This window comes from Camelus bactrianus, chromosome 4, assembly GCF_048773025.1.
Source record: "Camelus bactrianus isolate YW-2024 breed Bactrian camel chromosome 4, ASM4877302v1, whole genome shotgun sequence".
NCBI classification, from domain to species: domain Eukaryota; kingdom Metazoa; phylum Chordata; class Mammalia; order Artiodactyla; family Camelidae; genus Camelus; species Camelus bactrianus.
Window position 1 is genome coordinate 57,086,570 of NC_133542.1, and position 19,582 is coordinate 57,106,151.

At 46.4% G+C, this 19,582-nt stretch overlaps 1 protein-coding gene across 8 annotated transcripts in view; it reads left to right on the plus strand.

Annotated features, from left to right (window-relative positions):
* Nucleotides 1–17,814, plus strand: part of PALM2AKAP2 (PALM2 and AKAP2 fusion) — a 448,665-nt gene extending 430,851 nt beyond the window's left edge. For 7 of the 8 annotated variants that reach the window (XM_074361972.1, XM_074361975.1, XM_074361973.1 and 4 more), the window contains 2 exons: nucleotides 3,052–3,230; nucleotides 13,859–17,814. In XM_074361972.1, the coding sequence (XP_074218073.1) occupies nucleotides 3,052–3,230; nucleotides 13,859–13,957 (278 nt within the window). In that variant the 3' untranslated portion in view covers nucleotides 13,958–17,814. The remainder of the gene's footprint in view (nucleotides 1–3,051; nucleotides 3,231–13,858) is intronic. The other variant, XM_074361974.1, reaches the window with a different exon arrangement.
* The last annotated feature ends 1,768 nt before the right edge of the window (nucleotides 17,815–19,582 follow it).

Genomic DNA, 19,582 nt, shown 5'->3' on the forward strand with positions numbered 1-19,582 from the left:
CAAACCACAAGCACTTAATAATTGGCTGCCGTGTATATTTCGTAAGGTACTATCTGCTGGTTCGTTCAACAGCCATGAATTCCTGCTACCTTGTGCCAGATACCGCAGCTGGTGCTGGGATCCAGCAACGACCAGGACGGACAAGGTCCTGCTCTAATGGCGTTTACATTCAAATGAGTTAGGGGGATTCATAGCCAGTTGAAATGGTCTTTGGTCCCTCCCCTCGGGTGACTTTACAGCTTAATCGAGAGGAAAAGCTTAAACCAGATACGATACAAGTCAGTACGTGAAAAAGGCTTTCAAAGAAGTAATAGACAAAGTTCTATGAGGCAGGTGTGAAAGATGAGGTTTGAGGCAGTAAATGTAGTCTATGCTTTCTAGAAGTTTAATGCTGGAGAAATGGTTGCCGGAGATGATTTGGACACAAGAGACCCACTGGAAAATGATCCACCTGGTCATTTGGTATCTATGTTGAGTTTTTGAAGAGTTGCAAAAAGGTTATGCAGAATTTCCCATGAGATTGCTCATTCTTACTCTAGAGACATTATTCTTTGAGATCTCAAATAAATAGTAATGAGGTTCATTGATGCCTGCTGTTAACTTTTAAAATGTGAACTTGGTTCTTATACCAGCTTTATGAGATTGGTGCTCCTTTTGTTTGTTTGTTTTTTGGGGGGAAGGTAATTAATTAGGTTTACTTGTTTTTTAGAAGAGGTGCTGGGGATTGAACCCAGGACCTCATGCATGCTAAGCATGCACCCTACCACTTAAGCTATACCCTCTCTCCACCAAGATAGGTACTATCATCATATTCATTTTACAGATTAGGCAACTGAGACAGAAAAACAGCAAGCCACTTGCCCAAGGGTATTTGGCTGCCAAGTAATGGATTCAAACCCAAGCAGGCCGACTCCAGAGCTGCATGCTCATCACTGTGCTCTTGTGTTTCTCAAGGCTCCATTTAAAAAGTCAATCACAAGGGAGGGAACAGCTCAGTGGTAGAGGGTGTGCTTAGCATGCACTAGGTCCTGGGTTCAATCCCCAGTACCTCTATCAAAAAAAAAAAAAAAATTCTAACCCGCCTATCCCCCTAAAAGTCAATCAGAATTTTTAGAGATGCATACTATGTATTCAGGGGTGATATTGCCTGAGGTCTGGAATTGTTTTAAAAAATCTTAGTAGGGAAGGAAGGAGGAAGGATAGATGGGCAGGTGTGGTAAAACCTTGATAAATGTTTAATATGGTTGATGGGTCTGTAGGTGTCATGATAGTGTTCCCTAATTTCCATAATAAAAAATAGAAACCGTGTCTAGAGAATTTAAGGGCTTTGGAATGTTTGTTGCATTGCTGTTGATATCAAAAGACTTTTTATCAACGATCTGGGTAATTGAGGTCAAGGCAGTGAGTTTTATTAAGTTGTTAATGTAATGGTGGCTCTGCAGAGGGAATGTCCTGTGTACTAAAAACCACTTCCCACCTAATTGCCAAGTGTGCTATATGTTTTTTAATCAGTAAAGGCTGATCTTCTTCAATATATTTGAAAGAATAGCAAAATGTTTGAGTTAGAATGGACCCCTAAGACAACTTCTCCCCCGAATTCTCATTTGATAGCGAGGGAAGTTGAAGCTTGGAGAACTTAAGTGATCAGCCCACGATTAAAGTGGGAGCATTATGTTATTGTCTGCAGTCAACCACATGACTGGTTCCTGGAAGAGCGGAGATTAAACCCTTGGCTTCCTGAACTCCAGGGGCCTCCCCAGTTCCCGTGAAAAGGAACTATGCCCAGTAAAGGGCTAGAGCCAACCACTCAGAGACATGGACCCCAGGCTTTACTTGTGATTCCAGCTACATCAGGCAGTTGCCAAGTTGGAAGTCTGGGGAGTCATGCAGAAAGATGAATTGCCTTCAACTTGGGTCTGAAGAAGGCCAGATGGGTCTTTAACCTCCCCTAGTGGTTTCCAAACTTTGGTGCTTGAATGGCCCCATGTATATTGTGTGTTTTCTCCCCATTCCTTGTTCGCAGACCCTAGCTGTGGCCCCCACAAGGGGCATAGTTGTGAAAATCATGACTGTTGCACCTGAAGGTACACTCAGAGGTGTGTGTGGGGCTCTGACAATAAGACCCACTCCTTCACGAGCCACAAGTCAGGGCCAGGCATCTCCCAAGAGACTGGGATGACAGTGCCTGGTGTCACTACACCCCGGTGACCACTGACTGATCTCACCCTGAGAATTCCTGTATGGCATTTCAAAAGCTAAAACCTCACCTTTTCTGAAGCTGAAACCCCTCCATTTTTTTTACAACATTGAAGCTGCCGTGGTTGGCGTTTATTCCTTAAGATCTGGGATCTCAAACCGAAATGCTTTTGGGACCACGGCAGGTAAAGTGAAGAATGGAGCTGGTCGATGTAAGACTTGGAGTGACCTGGGAAGAACGGTCTTAGTTCTCATTCAGAGGTTTTACAGCACGTGCTGTCCATGCAAAACACCTGCACTGGGCATCTGACCATTGGCGACCTCTAATAGAGAAGAAAGAGCTGATAAGGAAACCAGGAGACCTGGGTGCCATCCCCGGCTCCCGCTGACCTCAGCTCAGCCTTTCCTTTGCAGAGCCTCAGTTTTCCTGGTCTGTAAGAAATGAGTCTATAAAGGTTCAAAGGCACCACCATTTCTGACTGTCTAATTCTATGATCTGTGATAGAATCCATGTCCCCCAAAACAACCAGAGCCTGTGTCTGTCTGTCTGTCTGTCTCTCTGTCTGCCTGTCTGACATTTATTTGCAAAGTGCCAGACAGGCCTCTTTGGTCGAACTGATTTTAAAACCGGTTTCCTTGAGGTTTTCGTTGGATGGGTTTGTGACGTTATCCTTCAGCGCTTTGATCCCTGTAGTAAAATGAGCTGCACGGGACGGGACCATCGTTCAGGTACCCCTCCTCGTGTCAGAGGGTTTTGTTCGTTTGTGTTGTTTTGTTTTGCCAGTTTTCTCTTCTTTCTGAAAGCAGTCATGAGGAGACAAGCTTAGAAAGGGTGTTCTCTTCGTGTTGTTTCAGGGAAAATAGAGAAAGTCAAACCTCCTCCATCCCCCACACCTGAAGGTCCCAGCTTGCAGCCTGACTTAGCTCCCGAAGAGGCTGCCGGATCGCAGAGGCCCAAGAACCTGATGCAGACCCTCATGGAAGACTATGAGACACACAAATCTAAAAGGCGCGAGAGGATGGATGATAGTAGTGTAAGTTTCTCCTCTTCCCTCCTTCCGTGTTCGAGGGCGAGTGTCGGTGCGGCACAAGGCACCCCGGCCTGGGCGCGGACGTGTCTGCGGGCGTCTGGCCAACGTCAGGTTTCCAGCTCCAGCTATCAAATGTGTGGTTCACATGCCTGGAGTTGGGTTTGGGCTTTTGCCGTTGTTTCTCAAAAACACTGATCATGCAAAGCGTGGATCTTACTGCTGCCAAGTTCTAGGTCAAGTTTACTGGCATCACCAGTGCATGAGATGTGGGGTGTGTAGAGAGACCTGGATTGGGGCAACACTCGGGGGCAAGGGCGTCAGCACCCTGAAATCATCCCCAGGCACCGGGGAGCTGATTTCTACCATCGCCTGCCCGCTCCGTGGAGATTTCCTTTCTCTGGAGAACTATGATGGTGGCAGTCCTTCACCATCTGCTCCGGGCATTCCCTATAAACGTCACCCAGGGCTGGGAAGTCTAAACACATTTGAGGCTGTTACCAAGCCTGTGTGTAGTTTGGCAGGAAGGAGCCGTTTAAAATGACAGTTAAAAAACCACACGGCTACCCTGCTATCCTCAACCCTGAGAACCTTGCACATGACATTCGTGTCAACCGTGAACCGAGTCATCTGCTCTGTGGTTTCTTTCTCTAGTCAGAGACTTAAGAGCCATTGGTCCCCCAAGCCTGCACAGGCAGGAGCCGGGGGCTCAGCCCAGGGGTTCCTGCCCAACCCCCTTGGTGTCTGCTGGCCTCAGTCTCTTAGCATTTATTGAGGTAACCACCTCCTCCCCCATTACACTTGGGTCGAAAATAACGTGGGTTGGTTGAGGATGCTCCCCAGGTGACCCAGGACAGTCCTGGTTTGTGCCTCTTGTCCTGCTGGAACTATTAATAGCATCCCCTGTCCCTCTTAAAAGTGCCCCAGTTTGGATGATAAATGATTCGATCACCTTAAACCCGACCGCTCTGGGGCTCACAGTAGGAATTCCATGCTGGTTTCCTGCCTTTCATATCCTGGTGGGCTAGGCTGAAGGATTTCTGGAGTCAAAGCCAGATACTGAACATTGCTCTCAAAATATTTCGTGGGAAAGGAGGAAAGCGATCACGTCTAGAGCCACCCTGATGACCCACGGGGTGTCTCCCAACCTCTCCCAGTTTGGGTTTACACCTAAAGCGCTTGGAATGCTGGCCCAGCTGCTCAATTGGGCTGGAACAACACTGGGGCTGTTCCCTGTATTGCCCGGGGGTGTGGGCCTGGGCCTCGATGGCCGCTGCAGATGTTTCCACGGCTGGGGCTTCTGCTCTGAGCCCAGAGGACCTTTTCTGCCCAGGAAGTCACTAGCTGGCCCTTCTTTGCAGCCCCACTTAATATAGGGGGTTACCTTTAGGTGTTTCCCAGAGACTAGGATCAGTTGGAAGCTTAGGGCTGTAAGTGGCTTGTTTCTTTTTCTTTTCTTTTTCTCATTAAAAAAAAATTATTTTTTTAAACTTTTGTTGTTGGAGGGGGTAATTAGGTTTATTTATTTTTATCTATTAACGGAGGTACTGGGGATTGAACCCAGGACCTCGAGCAAGCTAGGCACACCCTCTACCACTGAGCTGCACCCTCCCCGCAGTGGTTTGTTTCTTTTCTCACAGTGATTCCACCTCATGCGTCAGCAGCTTTGGTGGAAGTTAGCTGGGATGTGTGCATGGGGAAGCACCGATGGAACCACTTTGCCCATGACCCAGCCGAGTCTCTCTGCGTGCCTTTTGTGTTGGAGAGCAGGTGTTAGGAAAAAGCACCCTGCACGGAAGTGAGGAGCCCGCTCTTAACGCATTTCATAGGCAGAGGCCGGCCAACTCCGACACTCAGGCAGCCACCTGGCCAGTGCCAACCAGCTTGGATTCCCCCTTTGCGTGAAGAATTTTTGCCTGGAATCAGCCATTTAACCTACTGACTGCCCTTCACTTACACGGTGCAGTGATAGCCTCCTGTCTCTCTTTGTCTCAAGTAAAAAAACATTTCGGGTAGGAAAGAAACCTACTAACTCATCAAGCTGTTACTTTCCCCAGATCTCGAATTCAAGGCCCAGGGTGTTGCACTGTCATTGATATGACAAGAGAACCAAGGTTGTTGCTGTTGAAAATTCTTAGGGACAGAACACAGTCTATCCAATACATATCCTCTTTTAAGAGACCCAAATCTGGGGGAAAAGAAACAAAAGAAAAAAACGTACTCCAGTTGCTTCTAAAGCAGATAAATGATCGTCCATGAGATCTCATTTCAGAGTCACCTGTTCCCCTGTCTCAGCCCTTTTGCTTCAAGGGACCTTTCTATTGTGTCACCATCAATCGGTGGAGAAGATGTTGAAGTTTACCTGTGGGCCTGAACAAGCCTTCATCCCTTTTCCTAGCTGATTCGTGCCTCCTTCTTTAGGGATCTCTCAGACCAGAAGGTTTGCAGTAAGGAGCAGATGGATGGCTTGAAGCCTGAGTTGTGTAACTGGCTTCCGGGGCCCAGAAGCTGGTGGTTCTGTTCTCCTGGCGCCATTTACATACTCTCTCCTCAGGGCAAGTTGTGACTTCTTAGATCCTCCACCCTCTACGAACCTCACTTGGCTCACCTTGGTCTGGTGTCACCCGGCGCTCCCTCCTGCCAATATTCCTTCCAAAAAGTCACTTGGCAGCACTCACAGGTAATCAGGACCCAGCCATGTGTTCCCATAGGAGATAGCAAGCTTTTTCCAAATTGAAGGAAAAGAATTCTTATTTGCTGTGCTTCCCAAGGAGAAGAGAGACTTGAAACCAAATAGGGTAATTGAGATGTCTGCCTAGTGATGCAGTAGATATAGTGATGTCAGAGAGCATGAAGGTGGGGGGAAGGCATAGCCCAGTGGTAGAGTGCGTGCCTAGCATGCACAAGGTCCTGGGTTCGATCCCCAGTCTTTCCATCAAATAAATAAATAAATAAACTGAATTACCTCCTCCACCCCTCACCACCTCCCCCTCCCAAAAGAGCATGAAGGACAGAAGAAAGGGAGAGGGAAGACAAAGCTGGGCCTGCAGTTTTCATGAGGAACTTTTGCCAACCTAGCTGGGAAAAAACTGATCCCTGCTAACAAAACAGGTGCAGGGTCCCTCCACCCCAGAGCAGCGATGGTCTCTGGAGTCTTGTCCCCAGTTCAGGACCCTTACGTGTTCCCACTTCATAAAAAATTGTATACAGGACAGGAGGGAGGCCTCCGGCTCACAGAAGCCCTCCCGGGGGTAGCATGGGGGGAACTGTGCAGTACTTAGGGTCTTTTTCCTGTCCCTGAGCTGTCCCTCTCTCCTGCTCAAGCAGAATGAGGGCTCAGAGGATGACCGAAGATGGGAGATTAAATCATGAATCTCCCTCTTGGAACATCATCCCAGGAGTCACAGTTTTGGGGATACTGGGTCATCTGTAGATGTTCTGCTTTATTTTGTAGTTGATGATAAAGTCAGTGACACAGAACCAGAAAAAGCCTCTTTTCTGAAAAAGTTACCCCCAAACGGCCATCCTTGTTACCAGCTCAGACCTTGAGTAGGATGCCCTTTGAGTAGCAGCGGGGCTGGCGTCCTCTCTGCGTGGCGTGGTCACCGATGTGTGTCTCCACGCTCAAGGCTTCAGCCAGGCTCTGCCTTAACTTAATGGACCTCTTGGCTAATTTGAGGGTAGGAGGGTTGCTAATGCCACCCTCATCCCCTTCCCCTGGGCTGTTTACCAGCCTAGACAGAGCCCTGTGAAAATTAGCAAAAGGTACCCTTTTCCAAAACCCTGTGAGGATGTGATCCTGCACCAGCTGTGCAGTTGGTGAGTGGAGTCGGGGGACTGAGCTTCAGCCCTGCCGATGCCCCCTGCCAGGTGCTTTTGTGCAGTGTGCACACTGCCCACCCAGATGCAGCTGTCCTGCTCTTCTCGTGGGTTTCTCTTCTTTGGAGATGTTATCTAACGTGGAAACGTTTCCTTATCGGGCCTGATGCCATCTCTGGTCAGTCATGCCACTCACATTGGACTGATGAATCATACTTTCCTTGGGGTTTCTCGGTGCCTTGCAAAGGAAGGAAACTGAGGCAACACTTTTTCTGGTCAGTTTTTCCCCCAACGTGACCCAAGCCTCAGAAGACGCAGTGATGCTCTTTAACTTGGCGGTGGATTTGCTTTCCCTTTCTCAATTGAAGGGAGGCTGGGCTAAGTCCGAATTACAGCCTCCTGGGCATTCAGCCCCATCCTCACTTCTAGCACAGGATCTAATCTTGCTGGGTTTCTCCTCTGTTCTCTCTCTCTTTCTCTTTTGCCCCCAAAATAGTTACTGAGTGGTCTTTCAGGTTTCCCTACCTGTCCTGGAATAAGAGAAATCCTCTTCGATTCCCCTGGGTTAAGTCAAAGCTGAGGGCTAGCAGTCAGTGCTTTTCCAAGAATTCCTAGCACATTCTTCCTTCTTAGACCAGGACACCACTCGGGAGCTGTGGCCAGACTCTCACTGGGTGAGTGGAGGAAGCCCGTCTGCCTCCAGTGACCCCGCCTTACAGCTTTACAGGAAGCTCGGCCCCCCCTCAGTGATGCTACCCCCAGCTCTCTCAGATTCTCACTTTGCCCTGGAAAGGTGCAGAGGAGAGGAGAGTTCCGAATTCATCAGCTCCCAGTCATCAGCCTGGGAACCATCAAGTTTAAGTGCAACACCCAAGAAGCAATCAGCAATCCCAGACATATGATTCCTCTTATCCAGTCGATGGGCACCATGCCAAAACCCAGTCAGTGCCTCGAATGTCCTGTGCAGTGGGGATGCAAGGTCATTGCCACAATTCTGGAGAGAGCTGTCCAAAGTCAGTCCTTCTAACTCGTTACCCACAGCCAGACTGGTTTTTTTTTTCCCCTTGACCTTTTCTTGCAGTGACTTTCAAACCAACCCTGGTCTGTGGTAGGGTCTTCTTTTCATGGGACAATGGAACAGAAGATGACTTTGGGGTTCAAGGAATCCTACAGGAGGAATGTCTGTTTGGCTACAGATGGCTATGGATTCTAGCGGATCCAAAATGGTCACTAAGGATCTTGCTGGTGGGCAGCTGGTTGCATGGGGTGGGTGGGGGTGGCAAGAGGGAGGGGAATCTTGTTAATTCAAAGCACAAAAAATGGAAGCCACAAATCTTGAATTAACAAAGTCTGACTTATCTGATATTTTTATTGAGGAATAATAGGGTATCTACTTGCTGCAAAAGATACAGACTTTGAAATAAACTAATATCAGATGAAGCAAGTCTTGGTGTGGGCGTGTCCTGGTCCCCTGACGTACTTCCCCTCCTGTTCCCCGCCCCCACCCCATCCCCACCCCCCACCCCTGCCCGGGCGTGGTACCGGTTCCCAGCTGGCCGGTGTTCCGTGAGCGTGTCTCTGCCGTGTACTAACCCTGGTTTTTCCCTCTCTGCCAGTACACCTCTAAGTTACTGTCTTGCAAGGTGACTTCCGAGGTACTTTTCCACTTGTTTGTCTTGGTCTGCTGCATGCCTGACCCAGGTGCATGCTGTCGTGGTTTGCCGTTTCCTGGTGGGCTTTTTCTTCCTGCCTTTTCTGAATGGGGTGATTGCCTTGAAATGTTGGGGTCCGTGCAGCTGTGATACGCGCCGCTGGGCTTGGCTGTGCTGTGTGCTGGGGTCGGAGAAGACCTCGTCCTGCCTGTGGACCTGGAAGATGTCTGGACGAGAGGGCACAACCGATGGGCTCCTTGGATTTTCTTTCATTTCTTCAGGCACTGATGTAGCAAGTCTATTCTGGTCTCATTAGAAAACAATGCAGCTCGGTCCTCTGTTCACATTAACACCAACCCAGAGAGCTCCATGCCATTGCTTTAGGATAAGTTATTCCAACTGTGAACCAACCCAGTTCTCCCTCCCTGCCATCTTTAAACCTGTCTTTTTGTTCTGGAGCATCTTTAAGCATTGAATTTCCCCCAAAGCCTCCACAACTTCCTTTTACACAGATTTCACAAATCTGTGCTACGAAAAAGCACGGTATTTTTTAATCTTTCCCCTTTTTTCACATATATATTTACTGTTTATTTATATGCCATGAGAAAGCATAATGGTTTTCATATTTTTAATTTCTATAGTATCATATTATTTTTATTTTAAAAGAATTATTTCAGATGCCCAGAATTGTAGAGAATCTATGTTCATTCGCCTGGTTAACAATTTATTGAGGACCTGCTACACATTGGGTTCTTTTCTAGGTTCTGAGAATACAGCAGTCAGTGGAACAAAGTCCCTAATGCCATGGGGCTGGTATTCCAGCGTGCCACATATGACAGAGGGAAATAACAAAGCCCATCTAAGCCAGCTTTGTCCATTCTTATTGTTTCATAATATTTGCTTAATATTTTAGAAAGAAATTAATAATGCAAGTACCATTCAAGCCCTCTTGTTACTTCTCCCAGTTCCCAGATCTCTCTCTCCTGAGAGGTAACTGTTCTGGAGTTAGGTGTTCATTGTGTCTGTGCATGTGTTTATCCTTACACAGGTATATCTGTAGACATAAATAATACCATATGGTTTTGCATGTTTTAAAACTTTCTATACATATATTACATTGTAGTGTCCTGTCCTCTTTATTCTGTCTGCATTGTTTTTAGATTTGTCCATGTTGATCCTTATGGCTCTAGTCCACTCATTATAACTGCTGTATAGTATTCCACTGGATGAATAGATAGAGATCTCTATCTATTCATCTCTCTAGTGATGGAAATGTAGGTTGTATCTCTTTTTTTTTTTTTTTTTGCCATTACAAACAATGATGCAATGAATGGTATTGTACACAACTCTCTGGGTAACCATTGGAAGAATGTCTGTAAATATACCTAGGAGTGAAAATACTGGTTACAGGGCTCATCCATCCTCCCATTCACTGCCTATTGCACGCTCTTCTTCAAATTGAGTGTGCTAACCTGTAACACAATATAGGTTTTACGTCTCCATATTTAGCAAAATAATTATCATTAACTGTAGGTGTGAGCTGATGACTATCAGTAATTTTTCTTTCACGAGATGTGAAATGAATTTCAGATCTTTCATCATTACACAGCCTTCCTCAGGGTCTAATTGTTATTCTCCTCGAGGGAATGTCAGATGAAGAATTAGACCCTAAACCCACATCCTCTTCGAGTCAACATTAAGATTGATGACAGTCTGGTCAAATACATCCCAGGAAGATAAAACTGGGCCCTGTCTGTCTTTAGTTGAAGAGATGGGGTGTAAAATATTAACATAAATAGTATTTAACATATCTGTCTTTTGTTGCACACCCCCAAATAAAATTGTCTCAGTTGATTGCTGCTCAAAGCGAGTCACTTGAATTCCCTAAGCATTAGAGAGAAAAATTGATTTTAGAGGGTGTTCAGAGAGAATTGATACCTTCACCCCGGCCCTGACCAGACCTAAATCTGAATTAATTTGTGAAAACGATAAAACCTTAAATCAGGTCTTTCTATTATTTTTTGTTTTTTTTGTTTTTCTGTCTCTGTTTCTATGGAAAGAGTGCTTATCGCTCCTTCTGATGCTTCTTCCTCCAAACTCCTTCCAACCACTGGGCAGCAGTGGCGCCTGGTGGCCCAGGGCACAGACGCCGCATCCAGAGTTCTGGGTTCGGATGGTAGCCTTTCCTCTTACTCGCAGACGTCCGTCAGGTTACTTAAACCTCCCTGGGCCTCAGTTTCTTCACGTGTGAAATGCGAGTAACAACAGTATGAATCCCCCAGGACAGGAGTGAGGATTGTAACAGTAGCTGGTTCGTGGTACCTGGGATGTAAGTGTTTCCTATTATCAGAGCTCCAGAGGCAAGTACTTTTTTGGCCCAGAAAGGAAAGGAATGGGCTTTACGAAATAAAGTTCATATGTAGAAATAAAACTAACAGGAGCTCTAGATTTGCTGGAGGGTTATAAGCACGCACACACACACATGCACACACACAAATAGTACTCTGAGTAAATTACAAAACAGATGCTCACCCGGATACCTTCCCCGAGGACTTGCATCTTCAAAAAGCCAGTTGTGGGCTGGCTTCATCGCTGAGCAGGTCCTAGATCATAAGCCCTGCAGACCTGGAGACAGTTTCACAGCAAGGTCACTGGCTATTTTAATAATGATATACTTATTATCTTACCTATGCCTTGACTAGAGGCCTTAGATTTCATCAGAAATTCGGGATCATGTAGTGGCATATAAATTAGGGGAATACAGTTAGAAAAGAGGGCTTTTTATTGGTATACATGAATTATTTGGGCTGCAACAAATAGATGTTCAAACCCAAGCTTTGCCAAATGTTTCCATCATTATAAATATCATTTCTCTGCCTGTTCCACTTTTTGTGACTAAACTCCACGAGGAAAGAGATTATTCTATCCTTAATGTGAAGACTCTTGGTAGGAACCCGATAAAGAGCCGTAAGATGCACGGATAGATGGACTGAAACAGGTTCCTGAAGAACAGAGTAAATTAAATTTATTCAGGATGATTGAGAAATAAAATGGGGCTTAAATAACAAGAAGAAAAGCATCTGAGATGGAAAAGGACTATTTTTTTCAGAACCTTAGGTTTATTTTTAGCTTTTATGTAAACCATTCAGTTTGTATCTGCAAGGCAAGCATAGGACCATTTTACACAGTGAGGAGCTCCTTATAAAAATGCCTTATGTTTGGTAGTTTGTAAAGCTCCATCACATGATGATGGAAATATGTAGTTGTTGTTTAAGAACTTGTTGCACCCTGGGAACTATGCTAAATGCTTTACGTACATTATTCTCAGACCAACTCGGCACTGTGGTTTTTATCATTCCCATTTTACATATAAGGAAACTGAGGCCCAGGAGTCATAGTCTTTCCCAAGGTCACATGGTTACCAGGATTTAAACTTAGACCTGCCTGGACTTCAGAGTCTGCACTGCCTCCTAAGAAAAGTCTGTGACGTAGGGCAGGTGCTGTGTCCATTTTACAGATAAGGAAAGTTGAGACCCAAGATGCCATGAACAGCAGCAACCTGTTCCAGGCACAGAGCTGGAAATAAAGCTCAGGACTTCCAATTCCAGCCCCGCACTGCCTCCCGGTACCATGTTACCACGCATTGACCAGAGGACTCCTCTATGTATCAGCCTTGCAGTCTTGCTTTCCTCCTACTGACTTCTTATTCTTAGATATAGAGTAAGTGGCCATGATATGTTTACACACAAAACACGTAAGGACATGGCTTCACGGTGAACGTTCCTTTGGGAGACTGACTGAGTTGTGTCCTACATGTCCGATCCAGCCGTCCCAGCTAGGAGGACTGGGGAAGTCTTCCCCCGGGAAAGCACAATGAAGCCTTGGGAAGTCCATTCATTTGTCAGAGATGCAGAGAAGCAAGTTGAGATGCCCCTCTCCCCACAACACACACACACCTTTAATCTACCCAGAATTTGCTTATGACTGGGCTCCCATCACTGCCTGGAAACCTGCATCTCCTTGCTTCTCTAGTGCCGCTAGCATCTCTGTCCCTTGCCCAAATGATTGTTCTTAGATTAAGCAAAGTCTTCACCACGTATTGGTTGGATAACCAACCAGCGTTGGCCCTGCTGGACTTTTCTTTAAAATCAGAAGCTGCACATCCTAAGCTAATGCCAGAGTCATTTAATTGGTTGGCCTGCATGGGCTTGCTTTTGGTGCAGTACTGTGAAATTGAGCACTGTGTTGGCCACCTAAATGTCATTCATCTGGCTGTCATCTTGTTCAAACTAAAGCTGGAGCCGACCGGCTGAAGGTCCCCCTCCGGAGATCACAGACCCGTCCTGGGAGCCTCCCCCCGACGGTGGGGAGCCTGTTTGTCCTCGATGCTGTCGCCTTTCATTTCCGCCGTTAGCACCTGTGGCCCTGAGGTTACATCAGAACGCTCAGATGGCTTTTTGTTGTCCTGAGAAAGTTTTTTTTTTTCACTGAATTCCTCTTTCGAGAATTATACCCGAGTAGACTTTTGTGATACGAGTATGAACAACAGCTTAGGTAGGTCCGCAAAACTTGATGGAATGAACCCACACTGGTCCAGTGGTTTGGAATTACTTTCTGGTCTTCTTGTTGATGAAGAGACTAAGACCAGCCATAGCTGTGCTGTCCAATGTGGTAGCCACTAGTTCCCTTAAGGAAGCTGGAATTAAGATGACTTGAAATCAAATACCTCATTTCTCAGCCACACAAGATGTATTCCAAGTGGTCAGCTAGCCACAAGCAGCTGCCATGTTGGATAGCGCAGATACAGAACACTTCCACCAGACCGCGCTGATCCGTAGCATGTAGAGGTCCGCTTTGTTATCTAAAAACTCGATGCAGGGTCAAGTCTGGTTCAGAGAAGCTTGCAGAACATTTCAGGAAAATTAAATATTGAAAACGATGGGTCAAAAAGCAAGTGAACTTTGGCTCTGAGATGAATCCCACACTCCCACCCCTTTTACTTTCTTGTCTCTCCTACCTCCCTGTCCTACCAGACCCTTGACCACTTTCCCCTCTCATTAGATGTTGCTGAGAGAGAGAAGGGAGGAAGGACACGGAGAAGTTGGCTTGTGTACGTGACTAACATCCATGAACCCTGAGTAACTGTTTGCCCTCTCTCTTCAGGTCCTTGAGGCCACACGGGTTAATCGAAGGAAGAGCGCCCTGGCCTTGCGCTGGGAAGCGGGGATCTATGCCAACCAAGAGGAAGAGGACAATGAATAATCAACTTTCTTCCACCCAGGAAGCTTCTTTGGTGCTTGGGTTACCAAGAAACCAAGAAATCAACACATCAAAGCATTTTAATAGGATATTTATTAAAGTGCAAACAAACTCAGCAATCCTTATGTAGACCAGAAGCCGTGATGTACAATGATTCAAAATAAAGTGAAAAAGAAGTCCACCCATCAAACTCGAGATCTCAAGAGTCAAAAGAGAAAGGTTTGTGACTCAAAGGATCACCTGGATTGGGTCCAATCCGCAATTGATCCGAAAGGACAAAGAAGTTACAAGCAAATCAACACGGTTGCTACAGGCAGAACGGAGACCAGCCTAGCTGGGTGATGGGGAAGAACAGCGGTGGGGCGGCCACTGGGAGAGCCGCAGAGCTGGTGCCGGCCGCCCACACGGGCTGTTTCCCTGCGCCCGCACTGGCTTCCCGCCCTCCACGGCATCAGCGGTGCTGGGCTGACTCCGTTTGCTCCAGCAGCCGTAAAACTAATAATGTTTCTCTCTCTGCCCAGAAGAGGCAGTCATGATTCCACGTCTCTTCCATCTCACTGTTTTTAATTGGGAATAATTCACCATCACCACCTATATTTTGAAGACAATTATTTCTTCCTGTTGGAAACACCATCAGCTCTCCATGAGGAGGTTGAGGAAGGGGGGAGAAAGCCAAACCAAATGGATTCTTTTAGCTTTAGGATCTTGTCTGCTTCTGAGATGGACTGATCTGCCGTTTATGAGAACACATTTTCACAATTCTGTTTCTTCATATGAAAACTGTATTTAGCGGGCAACAAGTATTTTTTATGCTGGGATGGGGGAATATATCCATGTATAAAACCTGTACACATTGAACAGCTTGGTTCAAGAGGGCAGGGGTATTTTTAGAGTGGCAATAATTGCAAAAAGGGCGAACTCTACCTACACGAGGTAGATGACAAGAAATAAAAAGGTGTTTATAACTATATTTTATATATAAAGTGGACCCTTGAGGGAGGAGGAAGAATGATAGCTTATTTTGGATCAATCAGAAAGGAAACAGTTAAAGAAAGGTCATGAAAGGTAGAGAGAGAAGCCAGAAGAGAGAAAGAGGGGGGAAAATAAATAAAGGAAGGAAGAGATATTATTTTTGCTGAGTAACCAGTGTTTTTCAGGATGATACAGAGAAAAATATAGAATAGAAACTTAAGTGCAGGCTTAGGATCAGCTACAGCCCTAAAGATGGTGTGTGTGTGTACGTGTGAGTGCACACAAGCCTTTGCGTGTTTGTGTAAAGCATGTGTGCGCTCACGAGTAAGAGTGTGTGTGTGAGGATTAAAATTCCAGAATGATCACGGGACAGGGGTGTTCACTGATTTCCTCCAAAGCTGTTTGCCAGCGTCAGGAATGAGTGAGAATTTCTTTTTTATGAAAAGTACATAGAGGCTCCGAGCTGATGCAGCGTTTGTGATATTAAATTGACCTAACATGGTGTTTGCATGAGTCACGGTGGCAAAGTTTTGAGCAGTTTTGTAATTTGACATTCAGGAAAGGATCATATTTATTCTCCTGCTTTGTATTCGTGCTTAGGACACGTAAGCAAGGATGCCAGCTTCACTCTTTCTGTCATTTGAAGCAATATGATAAGGGCATTCCGTAATTGAATGCTCTCTCAATTTCTGGATGAGAAATTTTCAATTCTGACTGTGAGAAAAAAAAAAAACTGACCAGCCTTCTTTTTTTCCCTCCCTGACTTTGTTTTAAAACTATGATTTTTTTTTTTAAAAAGCAATAAGTAAGTCAGACCTCACTAAAATTCATTTTTGTTTTTGTATTACGTCACAAGCACTAATATGTTATTCTGACGAGTAGCAATTACACAAGATTTGTATGTAGGTATCATGCACATTATCTTTGCTTTTTTTTTTTTAACTGGCCTAGTGTCAACTTTAGGGGAAAGTTTATTCACAAACAAGTGGTGGGCACAAAGTCAAAACAGAGCTGTCTGGTAACTTACAAGGATCCTTTAAAACTGCCAAGGGAACCTGCAATTTGAAGCCAGATTCTACAGATGGGTAACTGGCACCATCTTTGTATGGCTCATTCTCCTGCATGTTCAGAATGAATAGTCAACAAAATGTGCTGGCCCCTGAGGGTATAAAACCGATAAGATCCCTGCTGTTAGGAATTCATTCTCAAGTAGGGGGCTGGCATGGAGACAAACATCCCCAGGAAAATGAGATCTGTGTTAGAGGAGGCGTCCTGACGGGTGAAATGGGGGTACCGGGAAGGGACGCTTTGCCTGTGGATTTCGAGCGTTCCCAAGGCAGGCACAGGAGTGAAGACAGATGGGGTAGCAGCTTCATGTGGTCCAGGGGCACGGGGCAGCCAGGATGCCTGGAGAGCAGAATGGTCCTGTGGGTCGCACAAAAAATGAAACAGGCTTCACGGCTTCTGGAGTAACCCTGGATCTGGTAGGGGCCATAGACATGATACAGACAATCTCCCCATAAGTTTTGGTTCTGTTTCAAAGGAAACTGTATACCCATTTGAGAAGAGCATGAGCAGATGGAAAAAAAAAGCCCATACAATTCATGGGATCGCTTTAGAGGCAGATAAATTGGTCTTTGACTTCATTTGACTGACCCAGACACGCTTACTACCTAGAGCCATAGAGCCGGGATCCTTGGGTCCGTGCTGCAGGTAGGCAGCAGGCGCAGTGCTTCCGTGCCCCTCCCACAGCCACAAAGCCGTGTAACTGTGGCCCCAACATCTCCACCCTTTCCTTACTCCCTTCTGCTGCCTTCTGATGACTGCAGTCAGTTTCCTGTTCCACTCACTTAGAATCCTACTAAAATGTAAATTACAGTTCCCTTGGAAGAGCCAGATTTTCTCTGCACGCCTGAGTTTTTGTACTCCTTCGAGAAACATTGGGCCATGGCTTTGTACATAGCGCTGTGCTAGGCTCTGGGATCCCAGGTGAACCCTTCCCCTTTGTGAAGACGCAGCAGACCAGACCCGCGGAGGAAAGTCACACCTGCCTAACCCATCGAGAAGAAGAGGCTTGTCCAAAACCCAGCCTCTGACCCTCATCCCTGCCAAGCAGCACGCAAGCTTGTTAATCTCAGCTAGAACAAATGTTTAGATTCTGTAGATGTTAAAAGCTTTCCTGAAAGAATTCCGTTCCACCGTGTTTAGAGATGTTCACTTTCCTCCAGAACTGATTAACTACTGACATTCCTTGGCTTTCTCGTCCAGAAATTATGGAAAACAGGGTCTGTCAGTGGCAGGAGGCTGGGCTGTGTCCTACGTGAAGGACACAGTGCAGTGTCCTTGCCTCTTCTCACCTGTGCATGCTCTCCACCCTAGACAATGACATATAAGCCGTATGTAGATCACTGTCCACAGATACACACAACACACACAAACACACACACGCAGCGTTGCAAGGGACACTCAAACAGTGTTGACTCTTGTCTCTGAAGACAGATAAACCTTTTTTTCCAACTAAAGAATGGATGTAATTAAACTATGTATTGAAAAAACAAATAGCCTAAGTGTTTAGCGATGGTGAATATATCCAGTTTTAGTGACAGAATCAATTTCCTGAATTTTAAGCATTCAGTGAGTGAGCTGCCAATTTTTGATTTTGTGTTGCTCTCGACCCAAATGACTTTTTTTTTTTCTTTTTCGGAGGAGGAGGGGGGAAAAGCAGCAATACTGTGTTTGAAAATTATACTCTGTATCTGGCTCTCCTGTGTATGTTAACCACTTAAATGTTACTATCCTGCTTTGGTTTTATAGTGATTGTGAGGCATTCAACGCAAGTATACAATTATTTTCTCATTAAAACCCAGTGTGTGTTGTGTTTTTATAAACGATGGCTGCTTGTTTGACTGCCGAGGGAGTTTGGGTGACCGGGCAGCCCAGGGGTGGCAAGCCTGCGCTCTTGCCTCTAATTCCGTGGTGGCGGCGTCTGTTTCTTGAACATTTGGAACCAAGGAAGCAAGACAAGCTGGTGGTGCACCCCGGTAACAGGCTGTTCCCAGCGCTCCCTTTGCAAGGTTGTCTCCAGCTGCCCTGGCTGGAGTCCACACTCAGCTGTTCCCGTCCATCCCACAGCCTAACCCCGGGCACTAACTTGCACCCAGATCTCCTGTTTCCTGCTCTTCCTGGGGTCTCCTTTCCAGCTGCCTCTTTGTCCATCTCTTCCCACTTCTACAACTTCTTCCAACCTTCCCCCATCCCACACCTCCCAAGATTTCCGGCCGTTTCCTCCCATTCTGGGCAGCTGGAGGCTTCTCTCTGGCATCTTCCAACCTCTCTGGGGTGAGAGTGCAGAATTTTGAGGGCAGGGGGTTGACAGGCCCCTTTGAAAATGTGATCCAACTCTAACAGATAACATTTATGAAGCATTGAGAATGGACGGGCACTTGGCATCTTTCCATGAACGTCTTCTATTTGTTTCTTACAGCACCTCCGTGAGATACACTTTGTTTTGTTTTGTTTTTAATGCAATTTATTTTTAATTAATTTATTTTATTTTTAAAAGTTTTGGGCGGGGTGGTAATTAGGTATAGTTGATTTTTAGAGGAGGTGCTGGGGATTGAACCCAGGACCTCATGCATGCTAAGCATGTGCTCTAGCACTTGAGCTATACCCTCCCCCCTCCCAACACTGTTTTGATTGCCATTTCATATGTTAGGAAAGTGCTGCCACATAGCTCATGAATAGTAGCACCTGAATTTGAGCCTGGGCATCCTGACTCAAGCATCGCTCTTACCCAGTCTTCCCACAGAGACGCACACCGGCACTTCACGTGCAAGGCCCGGTAGACCTGGTGATGTGTGGGGGTCCAGGTGACCTTAGACACCTCTTCCCACTGTGCTGTCCAGGAAGACGGCTCTGGTGGGCCAGGGCCAAGGCCGTGATAGGGGCTCAAGTCTTGCGCAGAGAGCAGGGTTTTGGTGGCTGCAGCAAAAAAAGTTTATTTGAAAAAACTCCCTCTGGGCTCTTTCCTTTGGGATCAGCTCTCCCAGGAGATGGGGGAGGAGACGGCCCGGGCATCCCTGTTGCCAAAAAGGAACCAAAAGTGCAAACGGGGTGATGAAAATGTGCTGAAATTAAATGGCGGTGTTAATTGTACAATTTCATAATTACTGAAAATCATTCAATTGTACACTTAGAAATGAGTAACTTTTTAAGCATGTAAATTATACCACAATTAAAGCTGTGAGCAGAAAACAAAGGGATGGGGGACTAAGAGTCCAGGGAAAGGAACCAAAGAGGCCACACAGCTTGAGAGGAACGAGAGGAGTCTTTCGGGCCAACGTTCAGCCCCCAGGTCAGCAGCTAATAAGGAAGGAAGCTCTCTGCCCTTGGGGTCCCCCCTAAACAGGAGCAGTAGTGTGATGGCTGTGGATTCAGCGTCCTGGTCCTCTTTCCGTCCATCGTTGCCAGCACCTGGGGGCATCAGGCAGCGCCAGGTGAGTCACGGTACCCAGGACCGAGGTTGGGTGGGCGGGGCTGGGCTGGGCACGCAGGCTGTGCAACGCAAGGCAGCGGGGTGCCTGATACGGTCGGAATTTGGGGGTGATTCTTACTGAGGAGGCCTTTCCTGAAAACCCACCAATGTGAGGGATTAGC